This window comes from Eubalaena glacialis, chromosome 10 (genome assembly GCF_028564815.1).
Source record: "Eubalaena glacialis isolate mEubGla1 chromosome 10, mEubGla1.1.hap2.+ XY, whole genome shotgun sequence".
Lineage (NCBI taxonomy): Eukaryota > Metazoa > Chordata > Mammalia > Artiodactyla > Balaenidae > Eubalaena > Eubalaena glacialis.
Window position 1 is genome coordinate 41,042,678 of NC_083725.1, and position 23,818 is coordinate 41,066,495.

At 35.0% G+C, this 23,818-nt stretch overlaps 1 protein-coding gene across 1 annotated transcript in view; it reads right to left on the reverse strand.

Annotated features, from left to right (window-relative positions):
- DYNC2H1 (dynein cytoplasmic 2 heavy chain 1) overlaps nucleotides 1-23,818 on the reverse strand; it is a 367,421-nt gene that overhangs the window by 100,764 nt on the left and 242,839 nt on the right. Inside the window, exons 81-82 of the mRNA XM_061204011.1 lie at nucleotides 20,562-20,770; nucleotides 17,556-17,660 (exon numbers count right to left, since the gene is read on the reverse strand). Of these exons, the coding sequence (XP_061059994.1) occupies nucleotides 17,556-17,660; nucleotides 20,562-20,770 (314 nt within the window). The remainder of the gene's footprint in view (nucleotides 1-17,555; nucleotides 17,661-20,561; nucleotides 20,771-23,818) is intronic.

Below are 23,818 nucleotides of genomic sequence, written 5' to 3' on the forward strand. Positions count from 1 at the left end.
CAATCAAAATTCCAGTAAGTTTTTTTCGTGTGTGGAAATTGACAAACTGATTCTAAAATTTATATGGAAGGTCCTAAAATAGCCAAAATATACTGAAAAAGAAGAAAAACGTAAAGAACTTTAGATTATCTGATTTAAAGACTCACTACAAAATCACAATAATCAAGACATGTTGTTTTAACATACCAGTAGACACACAGATCAATTGAACAGACCACAGTATATGTAGTCAACTAATTTTTTACAAAGGAGCCAAAGTAATTCAATGGGGGAAACAATAAAGAACACTTACAACTCAATAGTAAGACAACCAATAACTGAATTTTTTTAAGTATGCAAAAGATTTGATCAGACACTTCGCAAAAAGATATACAAATGACCAATAAGCATGTTAAAAGTTGCTCAATATTACCAGTCATCAGAAAAATATAAATTAAAACCATAATGAAATATAATTTCACATTCATTAGAATGGCTAATATTAATAATAAAGATGTGTAATACTAATATTTTGGGGGATGAAATTTTAATAAATCTCAGTGGCAGGATAATTCACATGAGCACTAAAATTGTCTAAATATAAAATTAAAGCTAGTGATCTAAAAAGACAAAAAAAATCTTTAAAATCCATTAGCTACTAGACAAAAACTAGATGTCACCAACAACTAGAAAACAATTAGATACTGAAGAAAGGAAGTAGGATAAGACATTTCACTACAAATTCATGCCATCCATTCTCATTGAGCATTATCTGGTGTATCTCTGATTCCTTCTGACAAACCCTAAACACGGAGACTTATCTAACTTTTCCCACTTTCCTAAACTTCTGAACTTACCCTTTAATGAGAAGATCCAGAAAACCAAGGGCATGAGAGCCTTCAAATTTCTCCTGTCTGCTTCAAAATACCTCTTTTTGTTACTTGTGTTCTTTTTCATCTCATCTCTAAGGCACAATTATCTTTTCTGTTTTTACAAGGCTAACGTACCTGCCCAAGTCTCCTTGTTTGCATGAATCACCCCATTTCTTGCATATCCAATCTCCACCTCTACACTGGTTGCTTTATCTCAGTCATCAAACACGTTCAATTTGCCCATAGCCTTAAAATTTGTCCTAAATCCATGGCTTACTCAAGAGACATTCACCACTAAGATTAACAAAAAGTATTGTTGGGGTTCAGTACATACTACCCCTAAATATGGCACCTTGGCATATTGAATATTTTAAGTTAAAGGCATCTGAGAAACAGGAGGTGCAGGAAGGGCTCTTTGACCCTCCCCTGAAGCAGCGGATAAGACCCTCATGTGAGAGATGTCCTCATTATAATCTGGAGGAAAGGAGCATCCTGATCTCTGAAGACAGAAGGACACTGAGAAATCTTAACACACAGGCCTTGCTAAGTTTCCCCCGTCTTGCTATTCTTAGCTCACACCACTTTGTCCTATCACATTTTCCCACACCTTTCCATTCTTCATCAGACCTGCCATAAAAACACTCAAGATTAACAGCTTCTTTGGGCCTTCATTTCCTTATGAAGGCTCCCATGGCATGTAAAACAAATAAATTTGTATGCTTTTCTCTTGTTAACTGTATTTTCTCATAAAGCCCCAGCTGAGAATCTAGAAGAAGAGAAAAAAAAAGATTTTTTTCATCCCCTACAGTATGATAATTCAATTGATTCTATACAACACATTACTTGAACTCTGGATAAAAATATTCTTTTCTCAAAGGTCATAAAATATGCTAATACCCAATTCTAATCCTCAATTGAGAATTTTTATTATTTCAATTTATCTCCACACTAACTTATTATTTATAACTTGTTAAAAAACTAGTGGTTGCCCTACGGTTTATACTCTACATCTTTAATTAATCAGAGTCAGCCTTCAAATATTATTATAATGTGCCACATGTTCTATAAGGACCTTAAACTGAATACTCCAAATTCCTTCCTCCTAATTTTTGTGCTATTGTTGTTCATTTTATTTTTACATACACTCTAAATACACAAGAGATTGCAGCTATTTTTTGCTTTAGGCAGTTAGTTATCTTTCAAGGAAATTAAAATAAAAATTTAGTTTAACTCACTTTATTTCATTTCCAGAGCTCTTCATTTGTTTGTGTAGATTCAATATTGTCTGGTATCACAGCTCTTATGCCTAAAAAACTTCTTGTAACAATCTTGTGGAGTAAATCTGCTGGCAATAAATTCTGGTTTTATTCGTCTAAGAAAGACTTTATTTCTTCATTTTTGAAAGATATTTTGCTAGGCATGGAATTCAGGGTTGAAAGTTTTTTCATTCAGCACTTTAAAGTTACCATTCCATTGTCTTCTGAGTTGAATGGCTTCTGAGGAGAAGGCAGCTCTAATCCTTATCTTTTTTCCTTTGTATGTAGTATGTCTTTTCTCCCCCTCTGGCTGCCTTCAGTGTTTTAGTCTTTTGTTTCAACAGTTTAAATATTTTATGCCTAGGTGGGTTTGTTTTTCTTGGTGTGAGTGGGGTGGGGATTTATCCAGCATGGTGTTCTTTGAACTTCATGGATTTGTGGATCCCAACTACATAATTGTTACACTGTTTGATATTGTTCCACAATATTGGATGCTTTGTTCTATTTTTTTTTTTTTTCACTCTTTTCTTCTCCTCTGTTTCAGTCTGGGGAACTTCTATTGATTTATCTTCAGTTTCAGTGATTCTCTCCTTGGCTGTTTCAAGTCTACTGATTAGCTTGTCAAAGATATTCTTCATCTCTGTTACTATACACTTTATTTCTAGCACTGTTATTCATTTTTATAGTTTCTATATCACAGCTGAAATTAACCATATGATCTTGCATATTGTTTTCCACCAGAATCTTTTCCACCAGAATCTTTTCCTTTGTGTTGTGTTTTCCTCTGGAAAAGATTCCTTTTCCAGAATCTTTAACATAAAAATCATAATTATTTTAAATTACCTCTTAGCTCCAATATCTGTGTCATATCTAAGTCTAGTTCTATTATTTTGTCTCTCAAGAGACAAAACTTCTAAGAGAGTGTGTTATCTTTTCTTGCCCCTTCATATGCACTATAGTGTTTTGTTAGGAGCTGACCATCTTGTGTGAGTGGTAGAGACTAAGGTAGTGTTAATGCTTGGAAATGGGCATTTCTTTCCTTCTGTTAGGCCTTTAGTGTGGGGTCTGTGTTAATTAAGTCAGGGTTTGGGCTAGATTTGAGGGTAGTTGTTGCTAGAGTTACCCTTAGTACATCACAGGTTTCAAATTCTTCTGCAGATACCTTTTATTTAGGTTGGGTCTGGTTTGACAGTGGGCTTTTATCCATGTCTCCTCCACCCTCATGTTTAGGTCTTCTCTTTTTTCTGCACCTCAAAGGGTCTGTCTCTTGTGACTCTTAGCAGTAAGTAATAGTATAGTAATTACTATAAGTAATAAGTAAGTATAAGTAAACATGTTACTTATTTTTTTCCAACATTTTATTTTGAAAATTTTCAAATATACAGAAAACTTGAAAAAATTATACAGTGAAGACCCATATACTCAACACTTAGATTTTACAATTAACATTTTACCGTATTTGCTTGTTACTTATTACTCAGTGTTTGCTAGCCCACTCTGGTGTTCTAATTAAGACTCAGTTTTAGGTAGATGCTGTATCCCTGGGTCTTAGAGAAGTGGGCTTCTCAGAGCCCCTTCCCCTGCCCCAGCTGTAGTTCTGGGCCTGGCAAAGATTCCTGCCCCTTCCCACAGATACGGTAGATTTCTTCTGTTTGCTAATATGTCTCAGAGATGATCTGTCTGCACCTGATGATAACCCTTCTAGCAGTGTAATCACTGCTACTTATTACTTGATGGTGGAGGAGAAGAGATGGCAGCATTCTTGTTGTCCTGATTAGGCTTCAGTCTTAGGTAGATACTGCACCCACGGGTCTCAAGGATGTGGCCTTCTCATTGCTTCTGCTCCTCCAAACTGTGTAATTCAGGCATAGATTCATTCCCCTAACAGAGGAGTAGAGAGTTTTTTTTTTTCTATTCCCTTCTCCTAGCTGCATCAAGTTTTCTTCAGTACCCTAAGGGCAACAGTGGTTTTTATCCTTGTTGTTTTGTTTCTTTGTCTCTCCCCACAGATTAAGGCTTTTGCTCCATAAAGCAGATAGGGACAGAGTTTCGTGCCTCTCCTCCTCCCAAACTGACATGATTCCCTTCCCACAGGCCACCACCACAAAGGAAGTTTTCTAGGTACTCTCACCAGTTGGGGGTCCATGGGGAAAAAGCCTTTAAGAGGGTGAGAACTCACCCTGTATCTGTGGTCTTCATTTTCTAGCAGCCTGCACTTGGCCTTGACCAATTCATTAAGCTTAATTCCTACCAGTGCCTGGCTGCATCTGCTCCAGGTGGACAAACGCTTGTGTCTTGCAACCACCTGCAGGCGCCTGTCTTTCCTTAGATTTCAGTTAGTTGTTCCGCTAATTCATCTCTCTGATAGGTTCAAGAAAAGTCATGTACTTGGTTTGGCTTCTTCTGTTGTTGTAAGAGTAGAAACAATGCTCTTTTCATCTCTCTCTATCCCTGAGGTTAACTTATTATTGATCCTTCTTTCACTCCAAGTATGGCCACAATCCAGAATAGATTTCTAATATTCCCATTTATCTAATCCAATGAAAAGAGCACCTTTTTGGTCTCAGCATCTGAATATTCATCCAGGGAAGAAATCTGAGTGACTTTGCTGGTTTACCTTCACCAAGGAGATAAGAGTACTGTTTTCTGCTCAGTTTTGGTTCAAGTGGAGAAGGGATGTGAAAGAGATGAAGGAGAATGCCATTGTCATTAACAGTTCTATCAGAACCAAACAAAAAACTGAGACCTACTACTTCTGGAGTGCTATTTTAATTATTTCATATATCTGGGCAGACAAAAATCAATATATGTCCCCTACAGAAGATATTGCCTCATCTTGGTAAACAAGGACACACACTAATGATAACAGTTTTGGACTTAATTGATTAACGAACATGATTTTAAATATTAAACTTAATTATGTTTAGCTTTCATTTTCTCAAAAAAACTTTTGTTTAACAAAACAAGCTGTAGGAACTAGAACTTCTTTTTTACTATAAAAAGTAAAATTTCAAACATTCATAAATCTGAAATTGTAAGAGAGGTATAATTTCTGCTTTAAAGATTTCTTTAGTAGAGCCTCATTTAGCTTAATTTTAAAGTGCTCTCATATACTCAAACTGGCTTAATTGCACAAATTCTGTGCAAACATTTAAAAATATCATCTTTTTTTTAAAGTTTATTTATTTATTTGTTTATTTTTGGCTGTGTTGGGTCTTTGTTGCTGTGCGCGGGCTTTCTCTGGTTGCGGTGAGTGGTGGCTACTCTTCGTTGTGGTGTGTGAGCTTCTCACTGCAGTGGCTTCTCTTGTTGCGGAGCACAGGCTCTAGGCACACAGGCTCAGTAGTTGTGGCACGTGGGCTTAGTTGCTCTGCGGCATGTGGGATCTTCCCGGACAGGGGCTCGAACCCGTGTCCCCTGCATTGGCAGGTGGATTCTTAACCACTACACCACCAGGGAAGCCCCCTAAAAAATATCTTCTAATGCATTCAAAAATTTTCTTCAGCAATTAAAAGGGAAAAGTGTATACATTCATTGAGATACAAATTCTCAGGATACGTACTTAAATAACTAGAATATATGCTTCTATTTTATCCTTTATATTGCAGGGGGACTTTTTCATAATCTTTTCCCCCCACTAGACTGAATTCCTTCAGAACAGGGACTATTTTTATTCATCTCTACATTTCCAAAACCTATTTTAGGACCAAGGTACATTGGAGGCAATTAATGTTGGATAGTTGAGCATATATAAAAGTAAAAAATATCAGAGGATCAATACAAACACTTCATGAAGAGGGTGAACTTTGGACAGGGTATTGAACAAAATATTTAAACAAGCAAAAAGTGGTGGCAAGGGCACTTCCAACAGAAATGAGGTAAACAAAGGAACTTGGAAATGCATTTACCCAAAAAGCTAATAGAAATATTTTAAAGCATTTTGTTTACAAATCAACTGAAACAATATTTATGGTTGCTTTAAATGTAAAATACATCTTAAAATCATAGCAATACTCAGTGGAAAGTACTAGGGTACAATCAGCAAACAGGGGTTGTTCTCTACCCTGAAGTAACTCACAATCCTGTAACAGAATACAGGAAAAAAACAGACTCCAGTCTCTTCCAACATTAATGTCTCCCTGAATCTTGTATTCACATTAAATTACCACATTTTCGCCTTTTCTTTTTAAGTTTTTTGGCTGAGACATAGGTTTTGGTCAGTGCTAAACTTCTAAATTAATCACCTCTATTCATTTGCACCACTTTTGCACCCACTGCCCCACCCCCTGCCTCCCCAAACACTGCAATTTTATGTCCACCCTCCAACCTTCTACAGGAAGAGGCTCTAGAAAGTCTTGAAAACCTGGTCAAGGACCATGACCTTCTCAACTCTGATCAACATTTAGCACTTAGAACTCCTTCTCCACTCCACTTAAAACCATTGCCATACACTCCCATCACCTTGGAACTCTCCTTTAAAATTCTTCTGATTGTCTTATTTTCTGACTGCAGTTTACTCTTGCTAAAATCTTTCCAGCTCTAAACATATGTTAAATGTAGGTATTTCCCAGGGTTCTACCTTCAGGCACTCTTTCTTCCTGCTCTATCAATGTTCCCTAATAATCTCTCATTCCCATGGCTTCAACTCCAACAGATGTGTTGCTGTTTGTCAACCTCTTTTTAAATTAAATGTATACCTGAATTCTCTCCTGTGTTTATTTAGTCAAAATTCCTACTAGACATTTTCAACTAGATATTACATGGACACCTCAAATAAATATTATTATTATTATAAATAATAAATATTATTCATTTATCCATCGAATTAACACATCAAGTTGATATCTTCCCCTCCCCACCATCAAAAATAAAACCCAAAGCTTCTTCCTTTTGACATTCACATTTTGACTAACGCAACAGCACCCATACAACACTTATAAGATGGTGGAAGAGTTGAAGGAAAAAGGGATAGTGTAATAGCTGATGTGGATGAAACACCTTATTGTGTATATATGGCAACAGATTAAAAAAAAAATTGGGAGAGCGACTGACAGCATCATGGCAGAGTGAGTCATTCCTTTTTTCTCTCCTTTTTGATTTACAACTAATTGGACATCCCTAACTGAAAAAAGCACCTATGCACATCATACCAGGACACCTGAGAAATCTATACATATGTGCACCTGAAAGTGGGTGGACACAGCAGAATGAGGGTAGTGGCTCTGGAGCTGGAGGTGGCAGAGGCATGTCCAGCAGCAGGACAGCACAACCTTTCTGGCAGAGGAGGTGGAGAGTGAAGTCAGTGAGTGGGGGTGTGCCTAGCCACACATTCTGCAGGAGGAGTGACTCACTGCTCTCTCTGAGGAGACAGTGCAGTGACTGGGGGCAGAGAAGGAAAAGGGAGGTAGGCAGACAAAGAGATCTGAAGGAAAGCCTTTCCTTCTGTCTGCCCCTGGATTCTGGCCCTAGGACCTCTGAGACCCTCCAACGTGAAGATCCCCCTCCTGGGCCACGGGCACACCCAATGCCCCTAGTGCTAAGTACACACCTCCCCCAACTCTGTTGCCACGCTTTAAAAATTTTTTTGGCCAGGTTTTTGTTTTTTTTACACGTTCCTGTTCCCCACCTTAGCAGCAGTGAGTCATCTGCAATTAAAAAAAAAACAAAAACTTGTGCTATAGCGCCACCTTCTGGAAAACAAAAAAAGGCTCCTAATTATCAACCTATTGAGCTGTTAGAACCAAAGTAAATAAAGTCTTGCCTAAATGAGAAAGATGCTCACTACTTCAAATGTGATGGCAGAGGCACTTTTCATCAAACACTTTGAAAAATCACAGTAACACACTATCACAAAAAGAAAGTGGCAATTTTCCAGCAACCAAACCCAAAGACACGGAATATTGCAATCTAACTGATAAAGAATTAAAAATAGCTGTTATAAGGTAAAATAGATAGCTAGTGGGAAGCAGCTGCATAGCACAGGGAGATCAGCTCAGTGCTTTGTGACCACCTAGAGGCGTGGGATAGGAAGGGTGGGAGGGAGATGCAAGAGGGACGAGATATGGGGATATATGTATATGTATAGCTGATTCACTTTGTTATAAAGCAGAAACTAACACACCATTGTAAAGCAATTATACTCCAATAAAGATGTTAAAAAAAATAGCTGTTATGAAGAAATTCAGTGAGCTACAGGAAAACTTAAAACGGCAATGCAATGACTTTAGGAATAAAATTAATAAACAGAAGGAGTACTTTACCAAAGAGACTGAAATTCTAAAAAAGAACCAAACGATATTATGCCAGCACAAAAACAGACACGTTTTGTGTCTGTTTGTGTCACCAATGGAACAGAATAGAAAGCCCAGAATTAAATTCCACTATATACAGTCAACTAATATTTGACAAGGGAGCCAAGAACACCCAATGGGGAAAGAATAGCTCTTCAATAAATGGTGCCAGAAAAACTGGAGAAATACATGCAGAACAATGAAATTATGCCCCTATCTCATGTCACTCACAAAAATTAACTCAAAATGGATCAAAGACTTAAACATAAGATCTGATACCATAAAACTCCTAGAAGAAAACATAGGGAAGAAGTAATGCCTTGGCAATGATTTTTTGAATATGACACCAAAAGGACAAACAACAAAAGCAAAAATCAACAAATGTGACTACATCAAACTCAAAAGTTTCTGCACAGCAAAACAAACAATTAACAAAATGAAAAGACAACTTACAGAAGGGGAGAAAATTTTTGCAAACCATATATCAGATAAGGGTTTTTTTTTTTTTTGAAGTTTTGAATTTTATTTATTTATTTATACAGCAGGTTCTTATTACTTATCCATTTTATACATATTAATGTGTACATGTCAATCCCAATCTCCCAATTCATCACATCCCCCACCCACCCCCCGCCACTTTCCCCCTTTGGTGTCCATACGTTTTTTCTCTACATCTCTGTCTCAATTTCTGCTCTGCAAACCGGTTCATCTGTACCGTTTTTCTAGGTTCCACATATATGCGTTAATATACGATATTCGTTTTTCTCGTTCTGACTTACTTCACTCTGTATGACAGTCTCTAGATCCATCCACGTCTCTACAAGTGACCCAATTTCATTCCTTTTTATGGCTGAATAATATTCCATTGTATATATGTACCACATCTTCTTAATCCATTCATCTGTCGATGGGCATTTAGGTTGCTTCCATGTCTTGGCTATTGTAAATAGTGTGGCAATGAACACTGGGGTGCATGTGTCTTTCTGAATTATGGTTTTGTCTGGGTATATGCCCAGTAGTGGGATTGCTGGGTCATATGGTAATTCTATTTTCAGTTTTTTTAAGGAACCTCCATACTGTTCTCCAGAGTGGCTCTATCAATTTACATTCCCACCAACAGTGCAAGAGGGTTCCCTTTTTTCCACACCCTCTCCAGCATTTGTTGTTTGTAGATTTTCTGATGATGCCCATTCTAACTGGTGTGAGGTGATACCTCATTATAGTTTTGATTTGCGTTTCTCTAATAATTAGTGATGTTGAGCAGCTTTTCAAGTGATTCTTGGTCATCCGTATGTCTTCTTTGGAGAAATGTCTATTTAGATCTTCTGCCCATGTTTGCATTGGGTTGTTTGTTTTTTTAATATTGAGCTGCATGAGCTGTTTATATATTTTGGAGATTAATCCTCTGTATGTTGATTCATTTGCAAATATTTTCTCCCATTCTGAAGATTGTCTTTTCATCTCGTTTGTAGTTTCCTTTGCTGTGTAAAGGAAACTTTTAAGTTTCATTAGGTCCCTTTGTTTATTTTTGGTTTTATTTCCATTACCCTAGGAGTTGGATCAAAAAAAATCTTGCTGTGATTTATGTCAAAGAGTGTTCTTCCTATGTTTTCCTCTAAGAGTTTTATCGTGTCCAGTCTTACATTTAGGTCTCTAAATAATTTTGAGTTTACTTTTGTGTATGTTGTTAGGGAGTGTTCTAATTTCATTCTTTTACATGTAGCTGTCCAGTTTTCCCAGCACCACTTATAGAAGAGGCTGTCTTTTCTCCATTGTATATCCTTGCCTCCTTTGTCATAGATTAGTTGACCAAAGGTGCGTGGGTTTATCTCTGGGCTTTCTATCCTGTTCCACTGATCTATATTTCTGTTTTTGTGCCAGTACCATATTGTCTTGATTACTGTAGCTTTGTAGTACAGTCTGAAGTCACGAGTCTGATTCCTCCAGCTCCATTTTTTTCCCTCAAGACCACTTTGGCTATTCGGGGTCTTTTGTGTCTCCATACAAATTTTAAGATTTTTTGTTCTAGTTCTGTAAAAACTGACATTGGTAATTTGATAGGGATTGCATTGAATCTGTAGATTGCTTTGGGTAGTATAGTCATTTTCACAATATTGATTCTTCCAATCCAAGAACATGGTATATCTCTCCATCTGTTTGTATCACCTTTGATTTCTTTCATCAGTGTCTTATAGTTTTCTGCATACAGGTCTTTTGTCTCCCTAGGTAGGTTTATTCCTAGGTATTTTATTCTTTTTGTTGTAGTGGTAAATGGGAGTGTTTCCTTAATTTCTCTTTCAGATTTTTCATCATTAGTGTATAGGAATGCAAGAGATTTCTGTGCATTAATTTTGTATCCTGCTACTTTACCAAATTCATTGATTACCTCTAGTAGTTTTCTGGTAGTATCTTTAGGATTCTCTATGTATAGTATCATGTCATCCTCAAACAGTGACAGCTTTACTTCTTTTCTGATTTGGATTTCTTTTATTTCATTTTCTTCTCTGACTGCTGTGGCTAAAACTTCCAAAACAGTGTTGAATAATAGTGATGAGAGTGGGCAACCTTGTCTTCTTCCTGATCTTAGTGGAAATGGTTTGTTTTTCACCATTGAGAACAATGTTGGCTGTGGGTTTGTCGTATATGGCCTTTATTATGTTGAGGTAGGTTGCCTCTATGCCCACTTTCTGGAGAGTTTTTATCATAATGGGTGAATTTTTGTCATTTTTCTGCACCTATTGAGATGATCATATGGTTTTTATTCTTCAATTTGTTAATATGGTGTAACACATTGACTTGTGTATACTGAAGAATCCTTGCATCCCTGGGATAAATCCCACTTGATCATGGTGTATGATACTTTTAATGTGTTGTTGGATTCTGTTTGCTAGTATTTTGTTGAGGATTTTTGCATCTAAATTCATCAGTGATATTGGTCTGTAATTTTCTTTTTTTGTAGTATCTTTGTCTGGTTTTGGTATCAGGGTGATGGTGGCCTCATAGAATGAGTTTGGGAGTGCTCCTTCCTCTGCAATATTTTGGAAGAGTTTGAGAAGGATGGGTGTTAGCTCTTCTCTAAATGTTTGATAGAATTCAGCTGTGAAGCCACCTGGTCCTGGACTTTTGTTGGAAGATTTTTAATCACAGTTTCAATTTCATTACTTGTGATTGGTCTGTTCATATTTTCTACTTCTTCCTGGTTCAGTCTTGGAAGGTTATACTTTTCTAAGAATTTGTCCATTTCCTCCATGTTGTCAATTTTTTGGGCATAGAGTTGCTTGTAGTAGTCTCTTAGGATGCTTTGTATTTCTGTGGTGTCTCTTGTAACTTCTCCTTTTTCATTTCTAATTTTATTGATTTGGGTCCTCTCCCTCTTTTGCTTGACGAGTCTGGATAATGGTATATCAATTTTATTTATCTTCTCAAAGAACCAGCTTTTAGTTTTATTGATCTTTTTGCTATTGTTTTCTTTGTTTCTATTTCATTTATTTCTGCTCTGATCTCTATGATTTCCTTCCTTCTACTAACTTTGGGTTTTGTTTGTTCTTCTTTCTCTAGTTCCTTTAGGTGTAACATTAGATTGTTTATTTGAGATGTTTGTTGTTTCTTGAGGTAGGATTGTATTGCTATAATCTTCCCTCTTAGAACTGCTTTTGCTGCATATAGGTTTTGGATCATTGTGTTTTCATTGTCATTTGTCTCTAGGTATTTTTTCATTTCCTCTTTGATTTCTTCAGTGATCTCTTGGTTATTTAGTAACGTATTGTTTAGCCTCCGTGTTTTTGTGTTTTTTACGTTTTTTTCCCCTGTGATTTCTAATCTCATAGCATTGTGGTCAGAAAAGATGCTTGACATAATTTCAATTTTCTTAAATTTACTAAGGATTGATTTGTGACCCAAGATGTGATCTATCCTGGAGAATGTTCCATGCGCACTTGAGAAGAAAGTGTAATCTGCTGTTTTTGGATGGAATGTCCTATAAATATCAATTAAATCTATCTGGTCTCTTGTATCATTTAAAGCTTGTGTTTCCTTATTAATTTTCTGTTTGCATGATCTGTCCATTGGTGTAAGTGAGATGTTAAAGTCCCCCACTATTATTGTGTTACTGTCAATTTCCTCTTTTATAGTTGTTAGCAGTTGTCTTATGTATTGAGGTGCTCCTATGTTGGGTGCATATATATTTATAATTGTTATATCTTCTTCTTGGATTGATCCCTTGATCATTATGTAGTGTCCTTCCTTCTCTCTTGTAACATTCTTTATTCTAAAGTCTATTTTATCTGATATGAGTATTGCTACTCCAGCTTTCTTTTGATTTCCATTTGCAAGGAATATCTTTTTCCATCCCCTCACTTTCAGTCTGTATGTGTCCCTAGGTCTGAAGTGGGTCTCTTGTAAACAGCATATAGATGGGTCTTGTTTTTGTATCCATTCAGTGAGCCTGTGTCTTTTGGTTGAAGCATTTGATCCATTCACGTTTAAGGTAATTATTGATATGTATGTTCCTATTACCATTTTCTTAATTGTATTGGGTTTATTTTTGTAGGTCCTTTTCTTCTCTTGTGTTTCCCACTTAGAGAAGTTCCTTTAGCATTTGTTGTAGAGCTGGTTTGGTGGTGCTGAATTCTCTTAGCTTTTGCTTGTCTGTAAAGCTTTTGATTTCTCCATCGAATCTGAATGAGATCCTTGCCAGGTAGAGTAATGTTGGTTGTACGTTCTTCCCTTTCATCACTTTAAATATGCCATGCCACTCCCTTCTGGCTTGTAGAGTTTCTGTTGAGAAATCAGCTGTTAACCTTATGGGAGTTCCCTTGTACGTTATTTGTCATTTTTCGCTTCCTGCTTTGAATAATTTTTCTTTGTCTTTAATTTTTGCCAATTTGATTACTATGTGTCTTGGCGTGTTTCTCCTTGGGTTTATCCTGTATGGGACTCTCTGCGCTTCCTGGACTTGGGTGGCTATTTCCTTTCCCATCTTAGGGAAGTTTTTGACTACAATCTCTTCAAGTATTTTCTCGGGTCATTTCTTTCTCTCCTCTCCTTCTGGGACCCCTATAATGCGAATGTTGTTGCGTTTAATGTTGTCCCAGAGGTCTCTTAGGCTGTCTTCATTTCTTTTCATTCTTTTTTCTTTATTCTGTCCTGCAGCAGTGAATTCCACCATTCTGTCTTCCAGGTCACTTATCCGTTCTTCTGCTACTGATTCCTTCTAGTGTATTTTTCATTTCAATTATTGTATTGTTCATATCTGTTTGTTTTTTCTTTAATTCTTCTAGGTCTTTGTTAAACATTTCTTGCATCTTCTCGATCTTTGCTTGCATACTTTTTCCGAGATCTTGGATCATCTTTACTATCATTATTCTGAAATTTTTATCTGGAAGGTTGCCTATCTCCACTTCATTTAGTTGTTTTTCTAGGGTTTTATCTTGTTCGTTCATCTGGTACATAGCCCTCTGCCTTTTCTTCTTGTCTGTCTTTCTGTGAATGTGGTTTTTGTTCCACAGGCTGCAGGACTGTAGTTCTTCTTGCTTCTGCTGTCTGCCCTCTGGTGGATGGGGCTATCTAACCAGATAAGGGGTTAACATCCAAAATATATAAAGAGTCAGTCAACTTAATCACAAAAATTCCAATTAAAAAATGGGCAGAAGAACAAAAGAGACATTTCTCTGAAGAGTACATCAAAATAGCCAATAGATATGTGAAAAGATGCTCAACATCAGTAATCATCAGAGAAATGCAAATGCAAACCACAATGAGGTACCACCTCATACCTGTCATAATGGCTACCATCAAAAGACAAAAAATAACAAATGTTGGCAAGGATGTCGAGAAAGGGGAACCTTCATGCACTGTTGGTGGGAGTGTGAATTGGTGCAGCCACTATGGAAAACAATATGGAATTTCCTCAAAAAATTAAAAATAAATGTATAATATGACCTAGAAATTCCACTTCTAGGTATATACCCAAAGGAAATGAAAACAGGATTTCAACAAGATATAAGCACTCCGATGATGATTGCTGCATTATTCCCAATAGCCGAGATATGAAAACAACCCAAGTGACCATTAATGAAGAATGGATAAAAAAGATGTAGAATATATACACTATGGAATATTATTCAGCCACGAGAAAGGAGGATATCCTTCCATTTGTGACAACATAGATGGACCTTAAGCACATTATGCTATGTGAGATAAGTCAAAGAAAGTCAAGTATTGAATCTAAAAAGTTAAACATGTAAAAAACAGAGAGTAAAATGATGGTTACCAGGGGATGGGGGTGGCAGAGATAAGAGTGATTGTGTTTAAGGGTACAAACTTAAAACAAGCAGTAATAAGCCATAAAGATCTAATGCACAGTATAATGAATATAAGCAATAATACTGTACTATAAATACATAATGTGATAAATATCACTACATCAGCAAACAAACAAACAAACAAAAAGATGACTCACAGCACCGAACATAAGTATCATTAACACTGTAGTAAACACCACTTGTGGTATCTGCCTAGTATGGATGCACTCAATTAATTTTAAAATGCCAAATCATCAAATACCTGCTTCAACATCAGATCTACATCCCTGAACTCGTATATGATCAATAATATTTTTTTTGAAATCTACTCAGTGTCATTCAGACTGCTTCATATCTGAACATTCACTTTCAAAGAAGGCCAAGCATTCTAAGTGTGGCTCCAAATGTGACTTGGAGTGAAAAGCTCTAAATATAGAAATTTTATCAGTTTATATATAAATGTTTATAATTATGAAAAAGAAATGTTGCAGTAATTGATGCACTCTGAAAGCTGCTTAAGTATAAAAACTAAAATAAAGAACTGTTAAACAGTTAAGTAAATTAACAGTAAAATAGACTGACAGTTAAAATATAAATATTAAGAGAGTATGTATCATCAAAAAACTTTAAGGAAGAACATGTTATCCTCTTTTCATCTAATAAATATTTATAAAAATTTAAATACTAAGGCAAGAAAAAATAGCAGAGATTAGATCGTAGTAAAATAACTTTCAGAGAATTCTTTGGTATACTAACTAGAAAAAGTAAAAAGTAAAAATGAAGTCTGGGTTGTCTCAGGACTATCTGGGAAAATGAGATTGGAGTCTGTCTTCCTACAGTACTACTTTCCTAGAAACTACAGAGGTAAGATAAATGTAAAATGTTTGTCTGCCTAGTTTGCTATGAAACCCCTGATCCCTGGGATTCCACTTACACTGATGAGCTTCATGTTAGCATAGCATGCAAGCCCTGTACCTACATGACTAAAATGTAATAGAAGATTTGTGGGAAACTAAGGCTATGACTTAGCACCATGACGGTCCTCTCAGTCTGGGCTCTTATCAATGGCAGCCATACATGGCCCAGGAGCAAAGGAAGGTACACATATAGGTGGTTGGTGCGCCCCTCCATAAGAAGAAGATGCTCAGTATTCTGTATTTCTTGTCTTATATTCTTCCCAGAAGTCTCTAAGGCCGTATGTATCCTAGGTTACTCTTTTCCCTTCATTAGACATTTGATCCAAGCTGGGCTAAAGGAGATTCTTTCAGAAGCTGAATGATACTGACACTAGAAGTTGTGAAAGCCATGTTAATAACAGGACTTTCAAGACAGACTCTTGAATTTCTTTTGATAAGATTCTCACAGTAAATACTCTTCTTGAATTCTATGAAATAACCTTTTATTCTTTTAATGACCTTTTAATTGTTTTAACCTTTTTTGCTTAAGCATTGTTGTAAAATTATACACAAACACATATACAACACAAACAAGTACACACAAATGTACATATGCAATTCTTATATGTTATTGATGGGGTTATTGAAAAATAACTCTCTCAGGTCAACAAAAAGCATGGAGGGAAAAGAATAGAGTGTAATCACATACGTTATGAAGCTAAGGGACATGTAGGAGTTTCATTCCTTTATGGGAGTATCTGACTTAACACTTTGCATGAGAAAGGGAAAAGGAATTAGAGAGTGTCTTCAGCTAGCATAGATGAAGAGGTTGTTAAGATCTTATTTGTTCCAGAAAACATTTATACTTATTTACACATTATGCAAATGAGCATATATTTATATACTCAAACATCTTTTTTACAAAGATGTGAGAATGAACATTAAAATTCCACAATGAACAATTTAGTGAATAATAAGAGAGAAAACATTACCAATTTTATAAATGTTGGCTAAAATAGCAAAAAGTACAAAACAGTACAGCTAAATAAGGTAATGTAATCTAGCTAGGATGCCTGTAAATTACCAAAAGTAAACTTTTAAGAGCAATAAGAATCTTCCATACACTGACCCACAACGAACCTTATGTAACAGTTCACAATTTGGTGCACGTACTTAGCAGTACATTTATGCCTGAGGAGCAGTTGTAGCACATGGTGCAGAGGCCATGTCTTTACTCAGACAGACAATTTAAATACTGGTTCTGCCTTTTACTGGCTCTATGGTCTTGGGTAAATAACTTAACTCTCTCCATTCCAGTTTCCTCAGGTACTGAGAGGGAAAAGTAATAGATCTTACCTCATAGAGTTTATAAAGACTAAAGCTTCTGAGTATAAGGTATTTAAAACACTTTCAGGCACACAGTTAAAGGTCAATAAATGTTAGCTCTTAATTATTCGGTCTCAATAGAAGCTAGAATACACAGTGTTCATGGCTAATGTTTTTCTATGTCTCAATAATTAAAAAACCCATATTTCCCTCAATGTTTTACAACATTCAGCCATGAGTAATATCATATGAAATATTAAATATTTATGTTTTATGCAAATTATATCTCTATATCTGATATTTGTTATGAAAATATCAAATTTAGTGACATATTCAATTGCATAAATTAAATTTAAAGTACCCTTAATAAGATAAATCACAGGAGTAAAACCAATATATTTTGGATAAAATTGATAGTGTTCAGTGTTATTTTACTAATTTTAACAAATGTATTAAGATAGAACTATTTGGCTCATTTAAAACTTATTTAAGGTAAGACTGGAATCTATTGTATTAAATAAAATTAAATAATTAAATAAAAGCATGTGGATCTGTAGTATTAAATAAAATGTAATGTTTCTTTTAGGCTCAGTAGCAACATTTTTTCTAAAACATAGATCTTTTTTTAGCTTACCTGAGAACTGATCATACGCTGAGATGAACGAGCAATATTGGCAGGTAGACCAAAGAAACTAGGTTTGTCATCCTCTGGAAGTTTTTCAATGACGGCACGATAGTCCTAAACACAAAGAATTAAAAAAAAGTTTTTCAATAAAGATTAAACTTACAACCACCGAAATCAGAAAGAACCAGAATATCGTGAAGTATTAAATGATTAATTATTCATGTTACATTGTCTAGGTAAATCTCACTTTCAGTCTGTATAGCATTAACTCAATTATCTAATGGAAATATTCTTTGTCATTACTTCTTCATACTTAAATTATTTGATACTATACTTTCTTATCCTATACTTCTCACATTCAGAGGGGAATTGATTAAAACAAACATATTTGAGTAACTACGCCTACTATGTGTAGTTATTTTTTCCTGTAACCTACCAAAGACTAATCTGCAGAGTGTAGCTCTGTTTATAATGAGATAAATATTCCAACAATCTTTTCTTTTAAACTTATAGAACTTCCAGAAACCTATACTCACACAGTCTGATATACAAGAACTGCTTTGTAAATTGCTTTATTATAAAGCAATTCCACAGTTAGTCTTCGCTGGTGAGGTGTAATGAAATGTATCAAAAATCCTATCATTTCATCCCAAGAATTACTGTAAGCATTGCAAAGGCTTGATTTGCCAAGCACTCATCTGAACAGTTTTCACTTCAGATTCTAGATGGGAAACTAAGTGTAGGTCAAGAGGATTTATTCAGTTTGACTGAAAGATGGGAATTGTTTTGTTTGTTTTCATGAGGAGACGAGTTATTTTAAGGCATGTATTGTAAATATATGCATCTAAACTGTTCTTGCTGAAGTAGGAGAAACTGTTTTTGGTGAAGGAGACTCATCTTCTGCCCCCACCCCCATCATCCTTTCTCACCCTTCGCAGCTGCCTCTGCAGTATTTCCAAGACACAGGTCCTGGGCTTCCTGGAGTTTAACTACAGGAAGTATGTCAAAGTTTGGAAAGACATGTTGTTCTTTGAAATTTTTCCTCTCCTATATCTCAGTAAACTTCCTTAAGGTTTTCAATCACAATGTAGATATGCATAAACATATATGTATGTATATGTGAGTGTATGCTTGTATATATCCATGCATATGTGTGTGTGTGTGTGTGTGTTTCTCATCTCCTGGGAAACTTCTGGCTTCCTCCTTCTATCTAACTCAATTAAATAGAAAGCTAAACATTGACTATTGTAAATCATCTTATAATTTTTTTAATTTTTCTATATTTTAATTTTTCTTTTTTTTTAGATGGAAAAAAATCTCCCATCTAAAAAAAATCTCCCATTCCAGATCTTCATGTGCCTCACGTCATGCTGGATCTTAGTATCCCGACCAGGGATAGAACCCATGCCCCCTGCAGTGGAAGCACAGAGTTCCAACCACTGGACCACCAGGGAATTCCTATAATCATCTTATAATTTTAAAGCTATTATTCTTTGTATTTATACACTTCATTCATTTTTAAATGTCTGTGAAATTTTCTCATCTAGTCTGGCTAGAGTCTTCTCTCTACCTAGGACTATACACTGACATGTTTCCTAAATAGTAGACTACTACATATCCAAACTGATTTATCCTCATTTGGACACAAAAGAATATATACCAAATGATACCCTTTACAAGAAATACAAACACAGGCAAAACTAACACAGGCTGTTAGAAGTTAAGCTAATGTATCCTTTGTTGGGGAGGTAGTAACTAGAAGGGAACTTGAGGAGGACTTCTGGGGAGCTGAAAATGTTCTGTTTCTTGATCGCAGTGCTGGTGGCACTCATGTGTTCAATGTATAAAAATGCACTGCATTGTACATTTATGATGTACACTTTTCTGTATATATTTTATTTTTCAATTTAAGCTTCAAACAATAGAGATGAAAGACTTCTCACGATACACTATCTGAAATAAATATATAATAAATAGCTGTGATATTTTGTTTGCTCATTCACTCTAAGGTTCTCCCAATAAAAAGTAAACTCCACAGTGCATCAAGAGATCCACAAAGTCTGAAACAGCGTCATCACTGAGCAAATGTTCAATGTGTATTATTGAATGAATGAGTAAGTGAATGAAAGATACTGAAAAACAAAATCGATGGAATACTTAATAACAAAATCGATAAGATATTCAATAGAGTAATATGTTTAATACTGGTTTTTAAGCTTTGTTTTCTGACTCGTATCACTAAAACAAAGGAATTTTCTTGAAAAATATTTGAATAAGAGAAAAAGGCACAATACTGATAGAACTATATAATTGAATATATATATTTTGTAATTCATGAAGAAATGTATAACTTTAATACTCTATGTAATGTAAATGTTATTTGGGCATTCACACAAATACAAATTTGTGGCAAAATAAACTAGAGTTGAAATCTTTGGGTTACATTTTGTACTACTTTCTGGAAAAGATTATTGCATTCTAGGATGCTTTTATATGATGACTCAAAGCAAAAAGCTACAGCTGGATAAAATAAATATACATAAACAAAAACGTTGCTATGAAAGCTAGATAAAGTGAATCTCTCTTGTATATTTAGAACTTCTTTAAATTTATAAGCCAGAGTATGAAGATAGATATTTGTTAAATAATATTTGCTTTCTTTCAAATTTAATGTATCAGAGTACTCTCATAACTATGAAGAAGTAGCATATTCTCCCATTCCAGATCTTCACGGCAGCCCTACAATGTAAAAATTTTCCTTGGTCACCCCCTTCACTATTTACCTATTTACTATATCCTATTATCATCAATCAGTGATCATTAAGTATCCAAAAGTAATAGGACACCTAACTAGAGTTTAGAGAATCAGGCTGCATATTGGCATAATAAAAAAAATCCATATTAGTGAATGATAATTGCTTATACATTTGAAAAGAAACAACATATATTTAACAATATAAGAAATTATTCAAGTTTCTATCTGGTAGTAAATTGAAAATAATTAATTTTACCTACCAAAATGCTGCAGGATTTTGGTAGATATATGGAGTATGGAAAAATGCTTTTCTTGTTCCTTTGGTTTAATACATCAATTATTGAAGAATTAAAAAACTGTTTCAGGTATGACTGAAGAACTCTAAGGTCAAAATAGTTATCTATACGTCCTCCATAAATAGCATTTTCAAGCAAACCATGTACAAATTCCCATTGTACATCTTTGGTACCTATAATTAAAAAAAAAATTTTATTCGTTTCATTTCTAAGATATTAGAAATTTTCTAAAACAAATTCTAAAATATTAAACAAATTCCTGGCTCCAGTTATATTTATAGGATATAACAATACATATTTAATTCATTTAAATCATTCCTTAAAATGCTTAATGTAATGCTCATTAATATTAATAATATTAATACTATAATCACAGAGGACCTGTTCCAGGAAGGGAGCTACCACCATAGATAACTATAATATGAACTAGGTATGGTGGACAGGAAGGAACCTGGCAAAGTCTGTTTGTTAAAATTCCTCCCTGTGTTCCATTGTCTCTGCATAGCCCAGCAATTTGTTTACCAAACATCTGCTTTTTTGCATCTCCATGTTAACTGCCTTCCTCCCTTCTGAAGTCTAAAACCACTACCCCAAACACCCTCTTTTGTCTTTAGTTGAAGATAATATTTAAGGTGAGGGTTTCAGCCATTTTGGCAAGTTACTTAGTCTTCCTGGGTCTCTCCTATATATACATGTTATTAATTTTTGTTCGATCTTCTCCTGTTAATCTGTTTCATGTCAGTGTAAATTCTTAGACCTGCCAGAAAAACCCAGAAGGGTAGAAGAAAATTTCTTCCTCCCCAACAGCAGTAAATGCAGGAAACACAATTTTAATCTACCTAGTTAACATCACTGCTAGCATTACTAGTTTAGACTATTTCAGTACTATAACATTCAATGAACCATTCCCCTTTTTTACATTTAATTCTCCATATGTGGAGGTCCCTTAATAGCAGGAAATCTTGTAATCATAAGATTACATTTAGACATCTACCATGAGATTCAGTATCATTTTGAAGCATCTTCCTCTTACAACAATTCACTGGTGTGATGTATGTAAAAAACATATGATGCTATTAATTAATTCCATCGCAAGCTTGAAACACAATGACAAACAAATCATTCAAACTCTCTGTGCTTTGGTTTCCTCATCTTAAAAGAGCATTAATAATATTTGCCTCAAAGTGATATTATAAAAATGAAATAAACGTTCAAAAGCCTTTTGGAAAATTACCAAGTTTCTAAGCAAGCTAAAGTACTAGTATATATCCTCCAAAAAAATTATGTTTCAAAATAAACATTAAAAAAACAACTCATGGAAATCAGAAAATTGATTGGCCTTAGCACAAAATGGGAAAATGTTGGGTCATATGTTAAAAGGAGTGGGGGAGATGCTTCCAGAATATTGGTAATACACTATTTATTGACTTTGGGCTAGTTACAAAGGTTCAATTTATGAAAATCTATTGAATTATACCTTTATGTGTACTTTTCTGATGTATAATTCAAAGAATTTTTAAATAAACAAAAAATTCATTTGGAATACTATTAGGCATTAACTAACTATGGGGAACAAATAAATTAATACCTTATCTACTTCTACATATATACCCAACAGAAATATATTCAAGTAGTCACCCAAAGATATAGCGCAATCATCCCAAACTACTCACGTGTCCATCAAGAAAAAACTTGAAAACTACCCACCAAGAGAAGAAATACAATCACAGAATGGCAAACTATATAGCACTGTGAATAAATGGACAACAATGACATGTAACCATATGGATGAATCTCTCAAATATAATGTTAACTGAAAGAATACAAAGACTAAAGAATACATGATGTATGATTCCAGTTTTATAAAAACAGGCAAAGCTAATCTATATAGTTAGGTGCCTGGTCTTTACCACAGGAGTGGGGGTGGGGGAACTTGGAGAATGGTAGTAACTGGAAGGCAGCACTAGAGTAAAATCTGAGGTATTGGTAATGTTCTGTTTCTTGATTAAGGTGCTGGCTACATGAGAGTGTTCAGTTTGTGGAAATTTCACTGGGCTGTAATCTTATGATATAAGTACTTTTTGTACACATATCATACTTCATTTAAAAGTTTTTAAAATCTCATAAACATGTAAATTAAAATGGGACTCGAACATATCTCAACATAATAAAGGCCATAGATGACAAGCCCACAGCCAGCATCATTCTCAATGGTGAAAAGCTGAAAGCATTTCCTCTAAGATCAGGAACAAGACAAGGATGCCCACTCATGCCACTTTTATCCAAAATAGTTTTGGAAGTCCTAGACACAGAAATCAGAGAAGAAAAGGAAATAAAAGGAATTCAAATTGGAAAGGAAGAAGTAAAAGTGTCACTGTTTGCAGATTACATCCTATACATAGAAAATCCAAAGCTCATCAATGAATTTGGTAAAGTTGCAGGATACAAAATTAATATACAGAAATCTGTTGCATTTCTATACACTAACAACAAAATGTGAGAAAGAGAAATTAAGAAAATAATCCCATGGACCATCACATCAAAAATAATAAAATACCTAGGAATAGACCTACCCAAGGAGGTAAAAGACCTGTACTCTGAAGATGTTGTTGAAAGAAACTGAAGACAACACAAACAGATGGAAAGATATATGGTGTTCTTGTTTTATAAGACTCAATATTGTTAAAATGACAATACTACCTACCCAAGGCAATCTACAGATTCAATGCAATCCTTATCAAATTACCAATGGCATTTTTCATAGAACTGGAACAAAAAATTTTACAATTTGTATGGAAACCCAAAAGACCCCAAATAGCCAAATCTATCTTGAGAAAGAAGAATGAAACTGGAGGAATCAGCTGACTTCAAACTATACTACAAAGCTACAGGAATCAAAACAGTATGGTACTAGCACAAAAACAGACAGATCAACAGAACAGGATAGAAAGCCCAGAAATAAACCCAGGCACTTAGGGTCAATTCATCTACAACGAAGGAGGCAAGAATATACAATGGAGAAAAGACAGTCTCTTCAATAAGTGGTGCTACATGTAAAAAGCTGGACAGCTACATGTAAAAGAATGAAATTAGACCATTCTCTAACACCATATACAAAAATAAACTCAAAATGGATTAAAGACCTAAATGTAAGACTGGATACTATTTTTTTTGATGTGGGCCATTTTTAAAGTCTTTACTGAATTTGTTACAATATTGCT